The sequence below is a fragment of the Heliangelus exortis genome, chromosome Z, assembly GCF_036169615.1.
Source record: "Heliangelus exortis chromosome Z, bHelExo1.hap1, whole genome shotgun sequence".
In the NCBI taxonomy this organism is placed as follows: Eukaryota; Metazoa; Chordata; class Aves; order Apodiformes; family Trochilidae; genus Heliangelus; species Heliangelus exortis.
The window spans coordinates 72,410,249-72,436,179 of NC_092454.1; the positions used below are offsets into that span (position 1 = coordinate 72,410,249).

Sequence of the window (25,931 nt, forward strand, 5' to 3'; positions counted from 1 at the left end):
CGTCTCCCACCACCACCACCGCCGCTTTTCCCCCACCACACCGATATTTAACTCCTCCGAACCACACAAACACGTTTTTCCCAAATAACTCCGAGACGGCTCCTTCCCCACCTCCTCCTCCTCCTCCCCACACGCCGACCCCTTCCTTCTCCTCGGCCTGAGGGAAGACCCTTCCCTTCCCGCCCCCCGCCCGGGCCCACATCGCGGCTCCGCCACACCGGAGGCTCCGGTGCTGCCCTCCCCCCCTGAGCCCACCAACCCCCCTCCCTTCCCCGGCCCCTCACAACTGCGCAAATCCCCGCAGAGGAGCGGCCGTAAGTAAAGGAACGCCGGAGCTCCATGGCGGGTTCGTGGAGCGGGTCCCCAACCCTGTCCCGCTCAGCACCGAGGCTCAGTCCCCGCACGGTAAGGGGAGGGAGAAGGGGGCAGCCCCACCGGGGGTCACTTACCCGGCTGGGGTTTCCCCTTCCCCTTCCCGCCCCCCCCTGCAGCGGCTCCGCTCCGACAACCCCGGCGACCGCCGAGCGTCAGTGACAACGGCCCGGAACGACAGCACCGCCACATCCGGGGGAGGAGCGGGAGGGAAGGCGGGAAGGCAGCGGGGAGCGGAGGAAGAAGGGAGCGGGAAGCGGAGGAGGAAAGCACCGTACGGAGGAGTCCGAAAGGGTGGAAAAGCCACCCCCTCAACTCCGCCACCGCCATGGCCTGTGTGGGTTCACTGTGCGGGTTTTGTGCGCGTGTGCGGTCGTGTGCGGGTTCTGTGGCGGTTCTGTGCGAGTTCTGTGCCGGTTCTGTGTCTGTTACGTGACCATTAGTGATGGCGGGAAGAGGCAGTTCGCTCCCCTCAACTCAGCGCCTACGCGGTGTTTACTCCGAGGGAGAGCAGTGAGTTGGTACGAGGGAGAGCAGTGAGTTGGTACGAGGGAGAGCAGTGAGTTGGTACGAGGGAGAGCAGTGAGTTACTCCGAGGGAGAGCAGTGAGTTACTCCGAGGGAGAGCAGTGAGTTGGTACGAGGGAGGGCAGTGAGTTACTACGAGGGAGAGCAGTGAGTTACTACGAGGGATAGCAGTGAGTTACTATGAGGGTGAGCAGTGAGTTACTACAAGGGAGAGCATTTTCCCCTCATGGCAGTGGCACCCGAGCATCTTTCACTCACGGGGGAACCCCTCGCAGTCCAGGGGCGGGGGGGGTCTCTGAGCTTCCTCCTCACCTCCTGCCTGGCTCCCAGGCTGTGTCGGGGTCAAACGCCGGGGTATGCCATGGGGTAATGATGGTTTTTTTCTCTGAAAAACAAGTAGGAAGTGGTCGTGAGATAACGCACGGTGTGTGTTTTGTGTGCTGATCGCTTCCTTTCTCTTTTTTTTAACAGGTGGGAGACGGCAGCCAGAAACGGGTAATCCAGTTAACTGGGTTCAAAGGACAAGAGAAAAAGGCGCTGCTCAAATGGCTCCTCAAACTGGACTGTATTTTTTTGGATGACAAGGTATTGTTGGCTAAAGCACCTCGTTGTTAGAGCACAAATGGAAAAGGGGAGGCTGGGGTATTGTAGAGTTTTATGTAAATAACCAAGGAAGTTAAACTGCTTCCAGTAATACGAGTGTGTTGGTTTGCTTTTGTTTCGTTAGAAATACAGAAACTGTACGCATCTTATAGCGAAAAAGCTCTGCAGGAGTGAAAAGTTTTTAGCTGCCTGTGCAGCAGGTGAGTAAAAAGTTTGCTTTGTAACTTCCTAGGATCATAACATATGACTGGAAAAGACCCACAAAAGGGTTCTAGCTACCTGTTTTCACATCATGAATGGACTGTCTTAAGAGCCCTTGTTCTTCTTGTTCCATTAACCTCAATTTTTATCATAGTGTTATGTTCAAGTACTAATGTACTACTTTTTGTTTTGGATTTTTTTCCCTAAATGATATTCCTGCCATCTTTCATCTGCATCCATTTCCAGACAGGAAGATTTGTTACGTAGTAGTTAGATCAGGAAATCAGGCCCAAATGAGTATCCCAGATGGGGCAAGGTAACAGATGAGATCTATACCTATAAAACTGGATTTATTGTAAGTAGCAAAGGATCTTAAAATAGTGACTAAAAAGACATAAATTGGAGCATGATTATATGAGTCACAAAACAAAGTGTCAGGACAACATGCAAGAAGGTACCTTAGCTGTAAAATATGCAAATAATCAAGTGTCTGGAGAACTGTTATACAAGGCTAATTGAGTCCTAGCAACTTTCTTATTAGTAGGTCTTTTACTAGATCTAGGGCAACAATTAAAATAATACTTGTTTAGCAATGTGATGCTACAATACTGCAGTTTCTGAAATGATCCTAAAATCTTACAGCTGTATATATATAGAGAGAGAGAGAAAAATGTGGGTATATATACATGTATTTCCCTCCTTATACAAATTCTTATGTTTACCTGTCAGTTCTTGTTTGGTGTCTGGATGGAGCCAAGCTGGGCTCTATGTTTTTCAACACAGGAGAGCAGATGGCACCACAGATACCAGCTGGGCCTCCCATTGGTACCTTCAAGGTTGTTACCAGTTCAGAGTTTGCTCTGCCTTTTGCTTTCTATTGAAACTCTCCAACTCCAGGCTGGGGGCAGCTGAGAAACTGAAACTGAGAGGCAAAGAGCAGTTGAATCATAAAGGGAAACTGAGGTAGGCCCACTGAGGCAGAGCATCCTGCTACAGCAGTATGGTATAGGTGCTTAAAAATGGATCCCTTGGAAAGGGAGCAGGGAGAACATGGACACCTGTAGTCAGCATGTAGTTTTCATAATTCATGCATCAATATCCAGTGCTAGAGCTCACTGTCTCTTAAGTTCGTGTTTATGCAGCAAGACAAAATTCCAGGCTGTTGCCAGTGTGACAGAAGACTCTGGTCTTTCCTCTTGTCTTTTCTTGCATCTAAGGCCTGATGTTGAAATCCCTGCTTAAGCAACTGAAATGGTTTCAGAATGAGAATGATGTGTATTAAGTTTTCTTTATAGACAGATTAGCTGGAAGAATTTTATGATGAGTTTAGATAATCTTGTGGAGTTTTGAGCTTTCACAGTACCGATCTGTTAACTGGTTGAATGTGATCTCTATTTTATATCAAACTACCAAAAGCAATTCTTAGGATGGCTAATATTAAGTTTAGGAGACAACAGACAGAAATCATGAAGCATAGATTTGGGTTTAAAGATACATGTACATTTTTTGGATTTGAATTTGCACTTCCATGCCATATGAGTAAGAATTCTCAGTCATATGTCTCTTCTAGAACGTAGGTGTGAATATATACTCAGATGATTCCTTGTAGTAATGAAAGCTCTTATCACACTAGTCAAAAAGGAAATAGACCAAAAATTTCCATGAGATAAAAAAATATTAAAATGCAGATAGGTTTGTGGCACAGCATTTAATTTTAATTTTTATAAACCTTTTGGTTCACGTTTTCTCTCTTTTTTTGGTATTTAAAACATCTGGAGGCATTTTCTTGAGCTGAGTGGAAACAATAAATTAGTGTCCACAGGGCAATGCATGTGTCCTTGCTTGCAGATCTTTCTCAGTACCATGTAGCATTTTCTAATTCTGCAAGCAGTGTTATTTTTGCGTGATCATTGCCTTCATGGCAGAGAGAGTATATTCATTCCTACTGCAGTTTTCTCCAAGTAAGTCTTAAAAACCACATTTTTAATCCATTTAGAGCTCCCCAGAGGTGAACAGAAATGCTAACAAGGATGCCAGTCTTCCTGGACCCCTTAGCTGACAGAAGTTTTTGAGATGGAAACTTGGAAATGGAAGTGGTTTTAGCATCCAGGTTGTGCAGAGAATACCTTTTGCAGTTGTAAGTCTACTGGTACCTGTGCTGGGTTCTGTAGAAGTGCCATCTGTGCTCCTGCACTGAGACATTTTGCCAGTCAACCCTGCTGTTCTGTGAAACTAATTAGGCTCACACAATTCAAGCCAATTTCTCTTACAGTGTCTTCTGTAGGCAGTGTTTCAATACAGGAGCAGGGTACTAACCACAGCTCTTGACCTGAACCTGTAAGAAGAAGAGAGAGAGAGAAAAAGGGGAAGATCATTACACACAGCATCAAAAGCATACATGTGGAAGATGAAAGGGGAGAGGTGGAGGAGGTGGAGCCAAAGGATGAGAGAAAAGGATGTGAAAAGAAGAAAGGGGAAAGACAAAAGTCTAAAACCATATCCCCCTAATATTGGTATTCACTGCTCTCACTGTGCAATTGATATTAAGAATGTATAAAAGAAACAGCTTACATGCTAAAACCTTCATTCCTCTTTTTGATAATCTGTGGTAAAATATTTCCTCAGTTCTTTACGTTTTAGTACATTTGTAAAAATGTCAAATTATATTAAAATGAAGGGGTTAAGCAAGGTTCTTTGGAACTCCTAGAAAAAGAAGCCTGGAAGCAGTTTTTTGAGGAAATAGACAAATATTTTCTCTAGGAAGAGTAAAAAGGTACTTCATCCTTAAAACAAAGCCATCATTTTCAGTAGCATTGTGAGAATTCTGATTTTAAAATGTGAAAAGGAGAACTCTTGTAATAGGAAGACGTTTTTAAAATGGTACTTACAATTCCAGCTTTTTGCACAAGAAAGGTTGAAGTTAATTTTATATTAGAGCTTCAGTTGATTGCCATTTGTCTGCACAAAAAAAATCTTTTGTAGCTGACAGTTCATTTGCTTTTTAGGAAAGTGGATACTAACTAAGGAGTACATAATTAATAGTGCTGGAAGTGGCAGATGGCTTGATGAAACAACGTATGAATGGGGATATGAAATTGAAAAAGACAGCCATTATTCACCTCAAATGCAGTCTGCACCTAAAAGGTGGCGCAGAGAACTGACACAGTCCAGTGCTCCAGGGGCCTTCCATGGATGGAAAGTTGTCCTCCTTGTTAATGAAGGTGATAAACAAATGGCATCTATTAGAAGGTAGGAGGATATGTCTTAAAGCCTAAGTAATGAACAATGGAACCTGGGATTGTATGGTTGAACACATTTCTGAGATTTCATTTAATTTGATCCGCAAGAACCTCCAGTTTTTCAAACTGAATTTTCATTAGTATACTTCCATATTTCTATAAGAAAATTAAATTTTTATCGTTTCTTGCTTTATTTTGCTATAGTGTCAAAATAAACACACATTGCTGTATGCTTGCCTCTTCAGTAAGCTGCTTACAAAAACTTTCTTCATGAGGCAAGATACATAGGTTTGCTTTTGTTTTAAGAGTAATCGTTTATTTTGTGCAGATGTTACACTCAAATGTTAGTCAGGACAGGAAAATTTGTTTCACTTGCTGGGGTGGCCTGAGCCAGCTGTGATCTGCACTGCAACAGCTTCTTGTAGCAGTTAGGACTTTATGTGTAATGTAACACAAGTTTAATATGTAAATACATATAGTTCAGAAGGGAAAGGGCAAAATTCTAAAGGAAAAAAAGGGAAAAGGAAAACAAGTGGAATGTAAGGATTCTGGGGCTGCTTGTTTTAAGGTTTGTAGTTTGTTTTTTATTCATACTCTTCCTTACACTTTTGGATTCCATGGTTTAAGTACTACATTGACTTGCAAACTGAGCACACCAAGTAATTTTTGCTTCTGGTGCAGTAAAAATCCCCTGACACAGTTTGGCCTCCAGGTTCTTTTCAGGGTACAATCTGACTTTCTGTTGAATTCCCAATTAGTTAGGAGTACTTGTGGGGTCTGAGCTTGCCACAGATGCACAGGCAAGACATTTGTCTGGTTGGTCATGGTGTGAAGGGCTGCATGTTGCATCACAGGATGCCTCTCTGTAGTTTGTAAAGACAAAGTGAGGTGTAGTTAAGTGACCATCTTCTGATTTTGCCAGCTGGAGAAATTCTAAGTATCCTTTTTTCTTGAGTAAGTGGAAGAGTTCTTACCTGGTGTCTTGCAGAAAATTGCAGTCACACTGCTGCCCTTGTGACAAATGCTCATGCAGATCTTCATGATCACACTTTTGAAACACTGTCTTGGGCAAGTCTTTATTTGCTATAGAAATAACCTTTAACAGAAGCTACACCAGCAAGACAGGTGACCAGGAAGTTTTTTGGAAGTAATCTCTTTTTCCAGACTGTTTCCCATGCACCAACATGGGGGTCCTTTTGCTCAGTCACAGAAAAATACTGAAAGGTGTACATTTTTTTTTCCCAGTGATTACTGTCTTTGTTATAAAAGCCACTGTAGCTTTGGATAAAAAATTGTTTTTCTCTAATATTTATGACAACAACTTTTTCTCTCACTTCTATGCTTTTCCTACCTGTAGTGCCTAGCTATTGGGTGGATCAGTGTGTGACACCAGTATCCCTTGCTTTTTGCATACCTGAATTCAAAAAAGTAAAACACTTATCCAGCATGTCAAGAGACCTTATTTCTTCCACCATTTTTTTTTGGCATTTTTTCAAAAAGACAGGAGTAGTTGCACCAGTACAAATCTGGAAATTGCCTCTGGAGAAGCACTTACATGTAGTGGAGACAAATTTATTTCCTGTATGTCTTGGGCAGCACCAAATTCTCTGAATTATTCCAAAATTATGCCAAAACTATTTGCATTACGAAAACATCAAGTTACAGTTCAGAAAAGCAGTGTTCTGTTTTTGTTAAAATGATTAATCTATTGTAGAACTTAATTGAAATACCATGATTATTGTGGGGGGCCATAATGCAATGAATTATAGCTGCTGTCACCAAATTTGATCTTTGAAAAAGTGTACAGCTAAAGTTTTCTCTCAGACACCTAGGAGGTATACATGGATTTTTGTAGTGTTAAACTGTAGGGAGAAGTATGTATTTTCAAGTGTGTTCTTTCCTTTTATTTTTATTAAGCACCCATTTGTCCTTCTAATGAAGGTTAGGCAGTGTCATACATCTAAAACTCTCACTCTGTTACACTTGCATGCTTGTGGTTTGTGAATGATAATGTAGCTGTAGCCAGTACTAATATAATGCAGTAAATATATCTTTCCAAATATGTTTATTTAGAATTCTTCAGGCTGGGAAGGCAACCATATGTTCATCTGTAGATCCAGAGGATGGTATTACTCATATATTTGTCAACAGCAATATTTTTCCTATGCAAGCTCAATACTACCCTTTGCAATATCTAGGAGATTACCTTCTTGAGGTAAGTAAATTATAAAAAAAAAATCTCAAATTTCTTCTTCATTGTCATTTTTTAGTGATTTATTAATCAGGTTTATTGAGCACTGTAAATAATGTGGCTTTAATTAGATGTGTTGCTGGGGGAAATGGTTTAGTGGTGGACTGACCACATTAGGTTAATGGATGCATTTGGTTATCTTAAGGATGTTTTCCTAAATGATTCTATTATTCTCACCATAAAGGGGAATATGATCAGCCTGAGTATTTTGCAATTTGTTAAAAGTAATACAGCTTTCTGACTTCACAAGCATTATTTTATATAAGAAAAGAGAAAGCTCAGGGATGTTTATGAATAGCTGAAGGAGGATGCAAAGAAGGTGGAGCCAGGCTGTTTTCAGGGGTGTCCTGTGACAGGACAAGAGGCAGTGGGGACAAACTGAAGCACAGGAGGGGCTGTCTGAAAGTCAGGAAACACTTTTATTTACTATGAGAGTGATGGAGCCCAAAGAGGCTGTGGAGTCTCCATTCTTAGAGGTGCTGAAAAGCTGCTCAGGTGTGGTCCTGGGCAATTGCCTTGAGGTGGAAATCCTTGGGCTGGGGTTTGGAGCAGATCTCTTGCAAGGATCCCTTCCAACTTCACCTAATCTGTGATTCCATTCCAAATGGTGACACCATTTCTGTGTTCCATAGAAACAGTTTTGTTTCAGACCTGGAGAAGTAACACATATGGAAAGCCTACATTAGTTCCTCTTCATGTTTTTCCCTGGCTCCTGCTTTGTGCTTCTCTTATTAGAAAAAATAATTAGGCTTCAGGAGCTAATTCCAGTGTAGGTGACAACCAACTAAACAGTTATTCACAAAATATCAAGAAAAAAATATTTTCCATTTTTTTTTCTATTTGGTCAAGGTTTCAAATGTTTTATGTATCTATCTGACTAAATATGTGTGACTATATGCATTTTTTACCTTGTTGGAGCATGCTGGAATTGATATAATTTTGGCAAGATGTTTCTATGAATTGTTTGAATCTGAGTGGGATGGCAAGGGGGGTTGGAATTAGATGATCTTTGAGGTCTTTTCTAACCCAAGCCATCCTATGATTCTATAAACATGTTGAAAATAACATGCAGAAAGTACCACAAGAGCTAAAGACTAGTCAGTGCATCATAGTTTGGGTATCCCTGACTCATCAGAAACTATTTAGAGCTCTTATCAAGTGACTGGAAGTATTTAGCTATTTTCTGTGTTGTGCAAGAATCTTGGTATTTGGTTACAAATACAGTTATGCACATGCCAAATACTTTTGGTCTGAATTACAGGTTTAAGGGAAAATCTGAAAAAGAGAAGAAATGTGCAGTGTTTCAAACTTGGTCTTGAAAACTGCTATTTCTCATGTTACCCATGACCTTGACAGGCTTCAGGGGTGGGCCCATGTTCACCTCATGAAGTTCACCAAGGGCAAGGTCTGCACCTAGGTGAGGGCAATCCCAAGCACAAATAATAGGTTGGGCAGGGAAAGGATTGGGAACAGCCTCGAGAAGAAGAACTTGGTTGAGGAGAAACTCAACATAAGCTGACAAAATGTGCACTTGCAGCCTCAAACAAACTGTATCCTGGTCTGCATCAAAGGAACTGTGTCCAGCAGACTCAGGGAGGTGATTCTGCCCCTCTGCTCCTCTGGGACCCCACCTGGAGTACTCTGTCTTCTGGATCCTTAAACACAGGAAGAACGTGGAGCTCTTGGAGTGAGCCCAGAGGAGTCCATGAAGATTATCAGCAGGCTGGAGCAGGTCCTACAAGGACAGGCTGAGAGAGCTGGGGTGGGTTTTTCAGCCTGGAGAAGAGAAGGCTTCAAGGGGACCTTATAGCAGCCTTGCAGTACCTGGAAAGGCTACAGGAAAGCTGAGGAGGGACTTTGGAAAAGGGCCTGGAGTGATGGAATGAGAGGGAATGGTTTCAAACTGTAGGAGAGGAGATTTAGGCTACAAATTAGCAAAAAATTGTTTAGTGTGAGGGTGCTGAGCCCCTGTGCCAGGTTTCCCAGGGAAGCTGTGGCTGCCCCATCCCTGGCAGGGTCTCAGCCCAGGCTGGATGGGGCTGGGAGCACCCTGGGCTGGGGGAGCACCCTGGGGTCCCTGACCATACAGGGAGGCTGGAACTGGATGAGCTTCAAAATCCCTGCCAACCCAAACCAGTCTATGATTCAACACTTGATTCACCCGTCAGATTTAGGTGTTGGAATTAGAAGGAAAGATACCCCAAGGCTTCCAAGTAAAAAATGGCCATCAGTACTGTGACCAAGAGGAACACTTCAGCTGCACCTATGTACCTAACTCATGACACTTCAGAATGAGGCTGGTTTCAGTTATGTATGGATTTACCTAAATAAAAGTTGGTGTTTTATTCTTAGTCTGTGTATCTTTGATGAAAAACATACCCTTACTGAAATGTGTTCTTGTCATATCCTTAAATAACTTTCAATTATTTTTGTAGGGTTTTTTTACTAACAAAAATTATTCTGTGCCTTTGCTGAGAGTGTTTTCAGAGTGAGTTGGAAACCAGTGTAAAAAATACCTTTTCTCTCTCTGTGATGAAAAAATAGCTGGAAATGATAGGTGAGCTCAGAGAATAAATTACTAGGGGAAAAAAAAACAAACAACTTAATTTTTAAATTGCTAATTTAGTTCAGGCTTACAAGCAGGAACTGTAAAGATTTTGTTGTAGGAGTAGCCTTTATAAAATGATTGCATGGTCCAAACTGTCAGCTGTTTATCTGGCACATAATACATTATTCAAGAATTATACAGGCATGCTTATACACACAAGGATTTAGTACAGAATATACAGAAAGACCTGGTGCATAAAAGCTGGTATAGACCACTAGCTTTGAAACTTAAAAACATTTTGTTAAAAAGTGCTATTTTATTTTTCTCTGCACAGAACGAAATACAAAATACTGAGGATACCCAAAGAAACAATTTCCTGGCTGCAAAGGAAACAGACCAAGTGATAGCCAACATGCAGCTTGCTGAAATGAAAAGTGCTGTTATAAAACATATATATTTTGCAGAGGTAAGTAACAATCATTCTTAATGTAAAATGTATATGATCAAATTATATTTCATTCTAGTAATGAGCTAATGAATTGGATATTTTAACATATTTTGAAACTGTAATGATATCTTTTAACCTCCAGTGTTTAATAATCCACATATTTACTAGATCTGCCATTAGTTAAAATATAATTTGGTAGTGGTAATTGGTAGGCATGGGTATGTGGTGTACTACCTGAAACATTGGTGTAATGCATGAGGTAAGTAGAAACTAGTGTTTTTCAACAAAATGTCATGGGATTATAGTCTTTATGACTTTCATGTTACCTAGCTAAATTACACTAACATTTTAAACCATCCATGTCCTAGAGCAAGTGTTTTGTTCAATCATAATGTTTTTTATCACAAGTAAAAAGCTGAGCTAAATGTACTCCTTTGTTTTAATGTTGTCACATATCTAATACTGATAAAAGAGCTGCATTTGTAATTAAAAGCATTATTTCACAGCTAGAAAAAACCTGATAACTTTGAGGTAGGATTTATTATCTCTAATTTTCAGTGATGCAAATGATAGTATGTAAGTACTTTTGTAGGAGCTTTCTTACATGAAATACAATATAACTTAAACAATAGTATTTTTAATTGCATAATCTTGTCCTCTATATATAACAATACAAGTTCTTAATGGCAAAATAATGAGAATTTTTAGTTCCTCCACATACACAGTGTTTAAACATGAGTTTAACCAACAGTAGACTCCTCGTGGTTCCATCTGTGAACCTTCAAGTGCTACATCTTTTCTCAGTGGAAAGTAAAAAATTAATGTCTGACTTTTCATGTATAGCACACTTCTTACCACATTATCTTCAGATTATTATGAGCAATGCACAGATCAGGGAATGATCATCATAAAGCCAGCCTCTCCTAAAAGACTTTCTTAGTAGCACATATGAATAGGATTGTAACACTAGAACACAGCTGAAATAGTAATATCTTCCTGTTATGGGTAACTTGCAATAGGAATCCAAAGTCTGCACTTTGCCACAGAAAAATTGAAAACACTTAATATTTTTTAATGTGGTTAAATGGACCATTCTGTACTTACACTACAACTGCACAAGTAAGAAGTAGAGAATAACAGGAAGAATGGGGAGAAAAATTGCCTGTGTTGTTTTGCTTTTGAATCACTGTTTCATAATTTTTCCATCTGAGTATATTATAAATATAAATAGATTACTGTGTTGAATGTTTTGCTTGATCAGTGTTTAACAAAAGTTGCCATTTGAGGGGTTTCACACAGTATTTATTGAATGTATTTATTGGTATCCAGTGTGCATGTTGACATTATCCTGTTTTACAGGCTGCTAAGCACAGGTTTGCTCAAAAAGACCAGCTAAGGAAATGCAGTCCAGAGGTAAGGATTATTACAAAGAGGACATGTTGCAAGTACAGAATTTTATTATGAAGTTAGGCAAACGTAATTTAATAGTGAAATTAGCTATTGAAGAAACACTTCAAAATAATTACATTATCTGAAACGCTAATAAAATTATTGAATTATAGAACATCATTGAAACGTTGAATTTTGTTAGTTCTTACAGCACTTTCAGTACTGTCCCCATTGCAAAGAAGCTCTTTGATCATGCTGCTTAAGAGAACTTTACTTGTTACTGTTTAGAGACAAGAAGCAGGGATGCCCTAATGTGATTTAAAGGATCTTAAATAATTCAAGCACTTTATTTATGCAGTAGCACTGAAGAGAAAGCACACACAGTGTTCTGCAGTGCTCACCTCTTTTTGGCAATAGGGACACACATCAGCTGAAGGTTTTCTTCCTGTAGCAGTATCTGTTCTTCTAGAATAAGCCTTAAACATCATGGTGCAGGTTTCAGAATGTACTGAAGCACAGGTTGCAATTATTTTGACTTTTGTTTTCATTACTGTCTAGCTAATTTTTCATTTTTCCTGACTATATGCCATATGTCAGGCACAGGTCACCAACAGGTTTTGAGTGGGTTGGTTTTTTTTTTATATCCTAAATAAGCAACTACTTTCAAAAAGTTCCTTTTTCTATCTATAATGCTAAGAATAAATCTTTTAAGTAATGATGAAACATTATCTCTTAGTACTTTTAAAGTGTTATACATAGTAGCTATGAGCTACTATAATTTATGTGGTAACTTCTGTTAAAAGTTAAAATGGAAAACACTTAAAGAATATCTATTAACTGCTTGTATTTCTGAAGATTCATGAGCCATGCTACATAAGTAGTTGACAAAATGAGCTCCCAGCCTTTTCAGAAGTCCCTTTTTATTTGATCTCTCTTGACACAAGAAGGAAGGGAAGTGGAAAACATATTTTTCAAAGAAGACCACTAAAACTCCTTATTCATTGTCCAGCACTATCACTAATGGCCAAAATACCTTGTGCTTTTCTGTTACAGAGCAGATTTTCACTGAAAATTAAGGTTCATATTTTGTTTATGGGGAAAACAACCCAAAACATTCGTTTTCTAAACATATGTCCTGAAATTGTTGTTCTGTACCTTCAATAATAAGAGACTTTCATGTTAGAAGATTCTATGCCTAATTCCAATGCTTCTGTTAAGCATGACCTGTTCTTTCATTCTTTTGTGAAATACTCTTTGCCAGCCTTTGTATCTGATAAGGGACTTTTATAGGCAGTATATCCATGGCTTCAGTTTTCTATCACCCTCTCTTACACACAAGTTATAAACTTATCCTCCTGAAGGCAGTGCAAAGGAGCTCATGCTCTCCCAGAACAGATCTGTTGCAGTGCACTGTCCAAATAACCCATCCACATTGCTCTTTCTCCTAGTACCAGAATTTTCAAGAGGTACAAGGTTCAGTCACAACATAAGAAGACAGGTACCAGCTTAGGGCCAGTCCTAACATGCTTGTACATGCAGAATACACCAAGTTGTCTTCACACACACCTTAAATCTGGGCTGTGTAGAAGTTGTTCTCTGACTTCCACTAGACAGTTGATAATTGCTCCTTAGATGTGCTGTTTGCATGTAATTAACATTACAAAAGTAGGAGAGCAGCCATTGTTTCCAAAGGAAATGAAGTTAAGAGTTTAATGGCAGCACATGTATAAATGACAAAATGGAAATAAATGTGAGTTGTAAATGCCAGGTGCACAAAGATTTGATTAAAAAAAAAATCATCTCTTGATCAGCTTTATTTATTGTTAATGTAACAATGGCATGCTTTAGGAATCTGGGAATGAAACATTTGCAGAGAAACTTAAGTATATAATGGTAAGGTGGAGCTTATTCCCTGAGACATTAGCTGTGATTTAACTACTATTACAATTTCTTTCAAAGTTTTTTCAGGCTTGACTGAATCCCAGTGATTTCAGTTTATTGATGAAACATTTATGGAAATGATCTTGGTAATAGTCTACTGTGTAGACCTCAAAACCACAACTGTACTCAAAGTCAGTGTTAATTTAAATTTAAAACTAATTTGCAGATAATTGGTAGGAAGCCTTGAGTAGCTTTATCCAATGTACATTGGGAACCAGGTTTTTTTGGCAGAGCTCATGAGGTCTAAAAGTTGCTGGGGACTAAAGTAACAGCAAGCCAGTAAAGCAGTCCAGTCAGTGATCCTAATCTCTGCTTCTCTCAGCTGTGACTCCCTGTCCCAGTTTCTTTGATTTTTCCAGAGCCTCAGGCTTTGTGATCAAACAGAATAGCTGGATTTTGGATCAGAAGTTACCAGGCAGAGGGAGGTTGTGCTTTAATTAGCAATATGGTTGCACTGGTTCACGCATTTTAGCTTTGGCTTGAAACTGGACTAGAGGAAAGGTGTAAAGAGTGATGTAAGGAAGATCTTCAACAGCTCCTCCTCCATATCATTTCTCCATGGAAATAAATGTTTGGAAAACTGAAAGTAGAGACAAGTAGAGACTACAGGACAGATGCAGCATTTCATGAAAGCTTTTAGATCCTTCTGGGTCCTCTGAAAGGAGGTGAAGTTAAGTGTTGCTGTCATGAGTAGCTGAGAGTAAGAGAGAAGCTGTGCCATTAAAATCCTCAGAGCTTTGAAATCACCTGGGATCAATACATGTGCTATTGGCAGCATTAGCTGCTACTCATGTAATATATGGGAACAGGAGAAACAGGGACTTAAAACAGTCATGTTTTAATCATGATTTTATGGTTTATGATTTTAAAATGTACACATAAATGATGAGCTTTCTGGTTTTTACTTTTTCCTCCAATTTTTTTAGCTTTTAAGTGGTTCTGATAATCTTGCTGCTCCAGTCATGTACGTGCAGAATGTACTCTGCACTTTTGGAAATACTAGAATTCCTTTCCATGTATTTCCAGAATAAATTATAGAGAAGTTGTTAAGTATGTAAGGTTTAATTTATTTTTTTAAAAGAGTTGGTGTATTCAGACCTTCTCAGAAGAGCAGCACATTCTGAAATCTACCACCTTTTAAGTGAAAGCCAAGTTAAGCATGAGTGAATGCCTTTCTAGATAACAGGGAGTTGATGGGTCAGGAAATAAGTAATATTTCTGGTGTAGTTTATAGTCTTCTCTGTATTTTATGTACTATAGCATTCTACATTATGCTTATAGTTTTCTCTGTATTTAAATGTTTTACCAACACTTCACTTAGAGATTTCCTGTTCTTATAAGTTTTTTTAATTAAGTTGTTCTTCTACTTAAAAAGATATTCCATTCCTAGGTTAAAAATACTCACGTGTCCAGAGGCATGTGGCATGTACTGGAAGGATTAGTGGAAGAGAATTTATTTAATGATTTAATCACAGAACTTGCTGGACAGATGTACTCTACACCTCCCGTGCCACTTCTTCATTCCCTTCTAGAATATGTCCTGTTGGTGAGAGATGAAAACTTAAGCATTATAAATATTAAAGCAAAAGATGGGGGTATTGGGGTCTGTGCTTCTAACATTGTATTTGGTGTTTTCCAGTGATGTATTAGCCTTTCACTTTGTGTTCATTGATGTGTTTGTGTGAAAAAAGGAAAGAATTTAATACTTCAGGTTTTTTTTTTTTAAATTGTCATACATGTACAAGTCATATGAATGTAGTTCTCTAAGTAATCATGGAGGAACTGAACCAGAGTTTTCTTAATAGCTTGTAGAAACAGTATTTGTGTGGCTTTGCACATTTTTTTTCTTTTTTTTTTGACCTAGTGGGAAAATTGAGAACTTTGTTCTAAACAGTAATGCATTCAGCTGAAATATCACACTTGTGGACTTGTAAGGAGTAAATAAACCACATAAACTTTTAGTGATTATGGGCCAGCAGTGGGCCAGTATTCTTTTTCCATTTTCTTGCAGGGAAATAGTGATGGGATATTTTATGCTAAAGTTCATCGCATTTTGTACCTCGTTCTGCAATGTGATCCTCCTTGGAAGTCTCCATCTATGTTAAAGTATTACTTGGATCTTCTGCAGTGCCCTATCTGTAAGAGGGGCACATGGTCCTTTCTAGAGATGCTTGTAAGGTAAGAAAGTTTAATTAGGTGTTGGGTGCAATATTTACATCATTCCATACCTGAGGATGAGGGAATTCTTATGTATCTAAGTCACATTTTCAGGAGAACAAATTAAATATATGTGAAAGTCTAGAACTGCAACTTGAGATTTGGACCTTTCCTTTTGTTTCAGTTGTTAGCTTGCAGGCAGAGGTGGGGTTGGTTTTTTTTTTTTTGGAAAGGCAAAAAATATGAATTTTCTTGTCCTCCCTTTTTAAAAGAGGAGATATTTATTTTCTTTTTTAAGCTTTCCACAGATTAGAATAGTGTTTTATTATTTTTGTTCTGGTCTCTATGTATATATACATATATGTATATATTCACACGTGTATCAGCAGTTACAATGCAAATTCCAGCCTTAACTTACCAAACATAAGGGTTCATGATGCATTTTTATTTTTATAATAAATTTTACCATCTTGTTACAAAGTCTTCTCTCCTCTATATCTACAAATACAAGGCTCAGTACCCAGGAACTGTTTGGATACTTATACTTACTGTATACTCTCTCTATATTTCTCTATACTTAAGCTTGAGAACTCATTTTTTGTAATTTACATCAAGAGAAATTAATTCTTCCACTCATTTGGAAGAGAAACTGTACCACTTCTTACTACTGTCATAAAATGTTAAGTAATATTTAAATTTTTTGATACAATTGTCATTAGAAATACATAAATATATGTGATTATAAGTATGTCTGTAGTCTTAAAGTGCATGGAATCATAAAATCATAGAAGGGTTCAGGTTGGAAGGAGCCCTTAAAAGTCATTTAATCCAAACCCCCCTGCAGTGGGCAGGGACAGGTATCACTGCACTTTAATCACTGTAACTGAACATATAATAGTTTTTATTAGGAAAATGTCATGTGGAATGGGAGAGAATTTTATCTTTTAGTACTTACTGGCAGGATGTGACCAAGTCAGCATTGTGGTGGGTATTTTTCTACATATTCTTTCAAATACTCAAAAATTTTAGCAAATAAAATTTGTTCACATTCTACTTCAAAATTATGTCCATCATGTTAGGCAGTCATTAGGCTTGGTAATTAATCCTCTCAAACAGTATGTTTGGACTGTCATCTGAACAAGGTCATTAGCATGTTACAGTGTCTGAAATATTCCAATGCTACCTTGGAATTAAGTGATTTTAGGAAGATCTTTTAAATTCAGTAACTGTGAAGCACCTCAAGTAGGGACAGATTACATATGGTTAAATTATTTAGTTTGCATTGTAATACAAAATCTTTTTATACACCACAAAGCCCCAGTCATAAACATGTTGTTTTATGACAATCCAGAAAGTTGGGCTTTAAAATTAGCCATTTGCCTGTGCAGCAAAGTATTTCCCAATCAAAATTGTCAAAAGGTGAAGCTGACTTTTTTGTCAATATGATTTTTCCATCATACAAATGGATTTTCTGCTGTTTATTTTTCAGATCTTGCCTTTATTGCAAAGCCACTTGTCATGCAGTCTCGGGGAGAGAAGATGAACAGAAGATTGTTCATAAAACACTACTGAAGTTTTTCTTGGATTTAGTAAAGGCTGAAGTAGAATTTCTGACAAAAAGGTGGGTTCTATGGGATGATACTGTCTTACTACTTTTTCACAGTGTCACCTGCATTTCTGTCTTTAGAAGATTATATCCTGATTTTTGTGTGTCCCTGGTAGGATACAGTTCTACACAGATGCAGTTGTTCAGCATCTCCTTTTAAATTTCTCCATCCTTAGTTTGTTTATTGTAATTTGTTAATTTTTTTTTTCTAATCATGTTTCACGGCTTCTAACTTTTTGCAGCCCTTTATTTCACCCTATTAAAGTTTCACTAAGCATTTGATTCTGTATTTTAGCTTTGTTATGCTTCAATATTCATCCTCTTAAGGTGGACAAGTAGTATTTTTAACTGTTTGGGTTTTTTTTAATTAAATTTCCCATTTTCTTTTTGCTAGGGAAACAGTTATCTTCATTTATAAAGTACAAAAAAAGTTGTTTTCTTTCTGCCTTTACATCATGAAGGCAGCCTTTACTTTATGTAATATTAGCACAATATTAGAATTCCTTCAGTCTGACTTTTAATACTCATCATTATTTTACTTACTATTCATCAGAAATTGTGTCTGATATTTCCATACTTAAAAATTACCAAACCTTTGTGTGTTTTGACAGAAGACAAGGTTTCTGTCTGGTAACTATAGTAATCAAAGTGGCATAAAGATTTAGCTTTTTTTTCACTTTCTGGTTTTTTTCACAGTTTGGTTGAAGGGACCAATTCACAGCATCAGCAAGTCATGCCACTGACAGTTCTTCTGAAGACCTTTTGGCTAGGAAGTGAAACCTCACTGCTTTTTACCAAACACATAAATATTCTAGCAGATTGGGTCATACTTTCCCATAGGGAACTGAACAGAAAAAATGATGTGAGTATGAATTTTATATTTTAAAATAATGAAGACCGACTTTTTTTTTTTTTTTTTTTTTTTTTTAAAGGCATTCCTTTGTTCATTCCTTTGTGAGGAATTTTATGTAAGTATCACAGCTGCTTGTTATAGCTGCCTTTTGTTGTGAAGCATGCTGGGTTTTGCTCCACAAAAGGCAATGAATTGATCCATAAGATTCTCATATTGATCTGCAGAGAAGAAACGAGTCATGAGTAGCTTGTTGGCTACAATCAGATGTTCACATGCCCTTACCAGCAGGTATTACTGTAGTCATTAGGGACACCAGCTTAACACATCCTCTCAAACAATAAGGTGTAACAGAAGAGGTGATTATCTTATTTTTCAGTGATTGTATTCAGGAAATGTTGGAAGGAGAATGCTAACAAAACTAACATTTCTTTTTGCCGTTTTCTACAGATAAGCGTTGTTTTATTTTAATAAATGCCCTAGTTTTCTTCCCAAGTCCTTTAGTTTCATTTAGTGCCTTCCCTAGGTCTTTTCAGAAAATTGAAATTGAAGGCAACTTAATTGCTGTTCGGTGACCTGCTGACCAGCAGGACATTGACCTGAAAGATTCTTAGTGTCCTCTATACCACCTCTTTCTTTTCAGGAGCAAGAGGCCTTGTGAAACATCTTTGACTTCTAGATTCTCACATAAAATACAAACTTACTGCTGTCTCTGCATTCTCTTTTAAATGGCTGTGAAAGCACAGAATAAATAGGTACTTCATTCACTTTTTCAATACAATAACAGAACAACAATAGAAAAGCAAGTATTCCAGAGAAAAAAGCACTTTCAACATAATACCTACTAGTTCTTCATTATGTTAAGAAAGCAGAAAGATTAAACATAATGAGAGCTTCACTCATCTTACCTAGCCAGACCTCCTACCTTTTTTGAGGGCTATCAAAGCAAGACATTCTGAAACAGTGCTGCCTTTTATCCTTGGTCAAGATATTTAAAAAGTGCCTAAAATTAGGCTTCTATACCCATATTTATATTTAAACAACCTCCCTTTTCAAAGGTACTCAGCACCAAGCTTGCATTCAGTTGGTTTCAGTGGCCATTCAGTTTCTTTGGAAAATGAGACAGCTTTCATATGTTTCCTGGTGTTGAATCTGCAGTTTAAGTGTAGGCACCACTTTGGGTTTTTTCCTGCTATGCCTTCTTTTGACAAGTTCAGCACTGTAAGCCAGGCCTTTTTTCAACCATCCTTTGCATAAGCAGAATAATCACTTGTGTCAGATAAAGTGTATTACAGATATGAAAAATAAACTTGAAAGAGAGAATAAAACATAACATAAAATGTAGAGATCTACCTCTTGTTTAGATTCTATTTTCTTTATATACATATATATAAATTGTACTTTCACACAAAACCCAGATGCCTATTGCTTCCCCACTTTGATCTTATGCACTGCAATGTACAGCATCCCTGCAGATCTAAATTCTATCTTTAAAAAGCAGCTGAGGCATATTGTTGCCTCATAGTATCTGTAGTGCTGTATGTTCTTTTTTACAGCCTTCTTCTTTAACTTTGCTTTATTCTTTGACTTCATATTTATATATTTAATTCCTTTCTCTTTGCATTTTCTGGAAAAAAATAAATTTTAAAACAAAGTACCATATTCTTACATTCAAAACTTCTCCCTAACCCCTCCTGTATTCCCAATTTTGTTGCACTAAAACTTGATGTAGAGATTTTTTTCACATATTCAGAGACTTCATTTAAAATTCCACAACATATTTGAAAAGGTCATTCAGAAAGCCAAAGCAGATCATCCCCACCTATGCAGAGTAGTGTTTTCTTTTATTCCTCTTATTTAATTATTTTTGACATGTATAAATAAAACCACAGCATTTCCATGTCATCAAATAACAGCACATGGGGTGTAAAATTTTCCTTCCAGCCTTCAATTTAAGGATTTGAGCCATGGTTAGTAGTTTTGTTTTTTAAAAAGCTGTTTGCTTAAGCAGCAGCACATTGCCAGGACACATGTAAGGCCATTCAGCAACTTAAATGGAAGGGCTGCCTGCATGAGCACAGGAGTTAAATTTTTTATAGCACAGTGGAAAGGCTTGACTGTGTTTCCCAGCTCACACAAGATTTTAGCTTATGGGAAGAGAATGCCCATTGTGATATACTGAAATTCTGTGTAATTATGTATGTTTCCTCTCTTCTGCTGCTAATTCTTTTGAAAATCATGTTACACATCTGTGTGTGTGTGTGTGTGTGTGTGTGTGTGTCAAAAGAGCAATCCAGAAGTAATTGTAGTATTCTAAGTGAGGAAATCTGTGCTGACATTCTGAAAGACTTACTGCTTTTCTTGGCTTACACACTATGAAGTTATTTCACTTTTCAGGCCTATCATAAAATACATCAGAAAAAAAAAGAAAAATAAAGAATGACAGGCTATAAAGACTTAACTTACAAATAGGAGTGCATTTCCTTCCTAGTATTAGAGAGGATTTAGTTTATCATGAAAGTACTGGAATGAAATTAGTGACAGGAAATTGCATGCCCTTGCTCATCTCTGTGTTAATCTTCTGGGACAAGGTGGTGGAATTAAACTGATAAACTATCCTTGTACTTAAAAATGTCAAAGAACATAGAAGTTTTTCCGTAACTTGAGATCTTCAAATCAGTTTTCAATACAGTTTTAATAGAAATGAGATTTATTATCTATTGTGTTATTCAAATAGATCTGATGCAGAAACTTCTGCTCAAGGTGCCTTGAAACAAAGCTGTTAATTTAGTTTTCAAATTTAGAAGGGAACATGTCTATTGCTCATAACATTTTGAGCAGCATTGAGCTATGGCATGGCTTTTCACAATGTCACAAGTGGTAACAAAAGTTTTTCATCCCTAATACTACTCGTGGTTTTGTTTTCCTTAAAAAAAAAAGCTGTCTGACATAGCCTGATGAAGGAGTGAAGAAGGCATTAATTCAGTTTCTTTAGTTGCATAATCTTGCGTATTTCTAATTTGTTTTCTTCCATGTTTTAGGTATCATTACCTGGTGTAAGTTTGTGTGGGGTAAACTTGTAGAACTAAATGTCTTTCTGGTCTATCCACCACTTCCAGAAGCTTTCTTGGAAGTATGTTACAGACCTTCTGGAATATTGTGTAGCCCTAAGACCATTTACACCACATGAAAAATAACACTTAAGAGCATCTCTCTAAGTTGTAGTAAAGCAGTTAAAGTGAATTTCATTGAGGCTTGAAAGCTTTCCTTTGGAGAACTTTTATGTGTACTGAAACACTCTCTGAAACTTCTGTCAGTGTAGCACTTGCCTTGGCAAAGCATTAAATGGAACAGCAATGTAGGAATTGCATTTGCTAAGCTGGCAGACATCAGTTGCACTGGTGTGACCTTTGTATGCTAACACAGTCAACACCCTCTTCCCACTTCAGTGCTTTTCTTGGTGAGACAGCTTTGAGTCTCAACAGTAAGAGCAAGGAAGAGGTTTTTCAAAAAAAAAAAAAAGGTTAAACTGGATCCTATTGAATCTGCTGTGTGTGGTGCAGTGGGTTGACCCTAGCTGGAAGGTAAGTCCCAAGACAGCCACTCACTCACCCACCCTGCAGTGGGATGAGGGAGACAACTGGAAGGACAAAACCTAAAAAACTCAGCATTTGAGATAAAACCAGCTTAATAAGTCAAGTGAAGCTGTGCGTGCAAGCACAGCAAGATAAGGAGATAATTCACTAATTCCCATCAGCATGCAGATGTCCAGCTGCTCCCTGGAAAGCAGGCATGAAATATCCCATCTGTGTCACCTCCCATCCTCTTACACACACACCCAGCTCACCTGCTGGTGGGGCAGAGTGGGAAAAAGAAAAGGTCTTGGCTCTGTCATACATGGTAGCAATTCCCATGTCATGGGAATGCTTCTTTTTAATTTTTAATGCTGCACATGTTTTCATGAGTATGTACTGTTCTGAGGTGAAAACTGAAAATATTTTTAAGATGTTATCATTAAAATATTTCTAGGAAAGGTGATACATTCAGTAGATTAGAGCAGTCCACCCTCATTTGTAGCATTGAAGAATTTTTCTCAATATATTAAGGAGAGGCTCTTGGTTTGTACTTCCATTGTTTTACCAAAATGTCAACCAAGACTACACCAGTTGGCAGTACCTGGTGTGTCTTTTGTCAGTGTGGAGGAGTTTGCTTGGCTGAACAAACACTGATACAGCTAGTGTATCAGTCACATTTAATATGCAGCTATATATCTGACAGTGAAGCATTATTAATGCTTGCAGTATTAACAGTCATTATTTCAATTTGCTGCCTCAAGGTCAGCTTTGGCTCCCCACCCATTGCCTTGCACATATTTCATGCATGAAGTAATAGAAGCTGGTGAGTTAGAAATGAGAAGTAGTATGTAAATTCTTGTCCTTTGCATCTGTATCTACCTCAGATTAAATCTATATGTCCTTGATCCTGTCACTTACCTCTGTTAAAATTGTGCTTATTTGCTGCATTTGTGTAATTTATTTCCTGCAAAGAATATTGATGGAATTAAATTATTCGCCCAGTATTTTGCTTTGGGGTCCAATGATAAAAGACATATGCATACTTAAAGGAAATTTAAATGCATTTCAGATATTTTAAATTACTTCTTCAGTTTCTATTCCTGAATCCTTAGAAGATAGGGAGAAATGTGGCTTTTACAATATTTTCATTTTATTTTGAGAATTGCTTTCATGTTGTTGGCATGCCATACCAATGTTTTCAGGTTTTTTTATTATGAAATGCCACAGTTCATCTATCGTAAAGTTTTATGACATTCTGAAGCAGGGGGCAAACCAAATTGAGTAGATCCTAACAGAGAAAGAGGAAAGAGGGCAGGAAGCAATCTCAAACACCAAATTCCTTACAAATTTTGCTGGCCAGTTCTTAGAAGCCTTCAGTGTTAGAGATTGATACTGCCTCCCCCACAATGTATTTTGTATTTGTGCTTATTCCTTTTCTTTTGAATAACACAGAAGTCTGTTAACTGTAGGGAGAGTAGGTAGGTTTTTGGCAAATTACTTAATAATCTTTTTATAACAAATCTCATCTGTGTCACAGTCTCTCTAGCTCTTATATATGTTTGAATTATTGATGAATCTCAAAGTGTTCCTGTCTTTGCTGCTTTGCAGCTCCTGAGGGAATTCTATTAAATTATTTTAAACCAACCTTGAACATATTTTGTTCTCAAAGGAGTAACAGACAAAAGGTTGAGTCTGGTGTGCAAGTACAACAAGAGACAGAAAAGTTTTGACTCCTTTAAGTAATTCTTTAAAACCTCAAGCTGAAAAATCAGTAAGCACGTATTCAGTTCAATTTCTCTCTTACACAAAAATATCTGTTTTGAAGTACTCCTTTTTCACTAGAATGCAATATATCAGCTGGTGTTTCAGTGTAACAGCAGTGATTGTCTGCTAGAACCTTGGGTAAGTACCTTTGGGCAAATGAGTTTCACATGTCCCCACTGTGATGCACATATTCTTCTAATTTGCTCACTCAAAACCGACATGCAAATACTGAATCTTCTGTAGTCAGAGGAATAACTTATTTAAGAATTGTTGCTTCAAGTATTTCTACATTGCACAGGAAGATACTGAGTAGACAGATCTGACTTGACATCTCTCAGACTAGCTCAGACACCAGCAGCACTGCTTTACTCTACCAACACTGATAAAGTGAGTACTCACATGGGTGAAAAAAATACTCATTGTATTTTCTGGATAGCATGTCAAAGTGCTGCATATTGTCTTGATGCCTCCTGAAAAAAAAATACATTTTGGCTTTTTTTATCGACCCATAACTATTTTATGCAGATTCAGGGGAGAAAAAGGTGTGTTCTTTCTAAACTTGCAGCTTATAGTCTCTTTGGAATTTTTGGTAGCAGTTGAAAGTTTTGTGATCCCACAAGCTGGCTGAGAACAATTTTTTCTGTGCAGAAAACTAGCACCTTGCATCCTTGCATCCTCTTCCCTTCTGACACAGGTGTACATGGTTTAAAAGAGTTATAATGTCATGACAAGATTTGTAGGAAGAGAAAATCCTATTAAACCAAGGAGAGTAAGTTCTCTGTAATTGTCAAATTAATTTAAATTGTCAAATTAAACATAAGGTTAACTAGCATAATTGCAGATATGCTTACAATTAAACAAAACCTAATTTAAGAAGTCACACTTTGTAAGCCTTGATCCCATTTTGCATGTTGTTTTAGACAGTATGTTTTTGAGTGACTCGTATTTCACCAGTGACAAATCTTAACTGAAATGGCATCAGTGGCATATTAATATTTCTGACCAAGCTGCAAGTTAGCTTTTGAGCAACAAAAGCACAGACAGTGAAGAAATGATGTGGCAACAGTGAGCTTTCATCTAGAGAAATTTCTAATGAATTACTAGTACCTTATCAGCACGTTGTTATACACTGCAGGTCTATAGATGCTATGTTACAGTTTTTTTGGTTTTCTTTGCTTTCATTTAGGCTTTCAGACGTGAAATAGTTGGCCTGTTAAATGGGATTCTTGGAACAGTAGTGGAATATTGGATCATCTCAAGTTTGCTTATGGACAGAAATGTGTTTCATCAAATAGCTGATGATTTGGCACATTATATTGCCATTTCATGTGATGGTGAGTGTTTGAGAGGCCTCTCAAAAACCTTGTAACTATATATACTGAAGTCCTAATTAAAATCCTTGGTTTACAGTCAAGTTATATTTTACTTCATTTTGCAGCTGTGCCATCATCTGATGTGATGTGTAGGTATGCAGAGAACTCTGGTTTATTTTGTGTGTCAGTCCCAGGTGAAGACCAAACAGAACATACTGTCCTCTTAAAATCCCTCTCAGTAAATCTGAGATGTTAATTCAAAATCAAGTATGAAGGAGGAAATATTTGGAGCTCTCTTGTCAGTTGAGGTAGAGCTTTATGCATGCCATAACTTCTGAGAGGCAGTTGGAGACTTCTTAGCTCAGGCCTGTTCTCAGGTGCACTGAAGGTTTCCTCAGGGCAGTCACACAGGGACACATCCAGGTGGGTTTTGAACGTCTCCAGAGAAGGAGACTCCACAACCTCCCTGGGCAGCCTGGGCCAGGGCTCCCTCAGCCTCACAGTGTAAAGCTTTTTCTGACGTTTCTGCAGAACCTCCTGTGCTCCAGCTTGCACTCACTGCCTCTTGTCCTGTCACTCCACATCCTGGCTCCATCCTCCTGGCCCTCTCCCTTGATGTATTTATCACCATTGCTGAGCTCCCCCCTCAGTCTCCTCCTCCTCCAAGCTGCAGAGCCCCAGCTCCTCAGCCTTTCCTCTCCAGGAGATGTTCCACTCCATCCTCTTGCTCACTCTGCTCTGGATTCTCTCCAACAATTAATTCCCTGTCCTTCTGGAACTGAGGGGCCCAGAACTGGCCACAATATTCCAGCTGTGGCCTCCCCAGGGCAGAGCAGAGCAGAGGGGGAGCGGAACCTCTCTGGACCTCCTGACCACCCCCTCCTGATGCCCCCCAGGTGCCATGGGGCTTCTTGGCCACCAGGACACATTGTTGGCTCGTGGGCATCCTTCCATCCACCAGCACCCCCAGGGCCCTTTCCCCTCTCTGCTCTCCCACAGCTCAGTGCCCAGCCTGTCCCTGTTGATGCAAATTGAATGTACAGCACGGGCCCTGATGGATGCACCCAGAGTGCTGAGAGAGGTGGTGATGGCATCACTCTACCACTCTCCAGCATTTTCCTTCTCAGCTTTGAGAGTCTGTGCCTGA

General features: G+C 38.5%; 1 protein-coding gene across 5 annotated transcripts in view; it reads left to right on the plus strand.

Annotated features, from left to right (window-relative positions):
- Positions 1-417: 417 nt before the first annotated feature.
- SLF1 (SMC5-SMC6 complex localization factor 1) overlaps positions 418-25,931 on the plus strand; it is a 36,081-nt gene continuing 10,567 nt past the window's right edge. The window contains exons 1-12 of one of the 5 annotated variants that reach the window (XM_071729852.1): positions 418-709; positions 1,371-1,484; positions 1,627-1,702; positions 4,709-4,952; positions 7,016-7,157; positions 10,076-10,207; positions 11,549-11,602; positions 14,910-15,065; positions 15,531-15,697; positions 17,166-17,297; positions 17,979-18,144; positions 24,658-24,805. In XM_071729852.1, the coding sequence (XP_071585953.1) occupies positions 701-709; positions 1,371-1,484; positions 1,627-1,702; positions 4,709-4,952; positions 7,016-7,157; positions 10,076-10,207; positions 11,549-11,602; positions 14,910-15,065; positions 15,531-15,697; positions 17,166-17,297; positions 17,979-18,144; positions 24,658-24,805 (1,540 nt within the window). In that variant the 5' untranslated portion in view covers positions 418-700. Of the gene's footprint in view, positions 940-1,370; positions 1,485-1,626; positions 1,703-1,949; positions 2,059-4,708; positions 4,953-7,015; positions 7,158-10,075; positions 10,208-11,548; positions 11,603-14,909; positions 15,066-15,530; positions 15,698-17,165; positions 17,298-17,978; positions 18,145-24,657; positions 24,806-25,931 lie in introns of those variants that run through there. The other 4 variants (XM_071729853.1, XM_071729854.1, XM_071729855.1 and 1 more) reach the window with 4 other exon arrangements.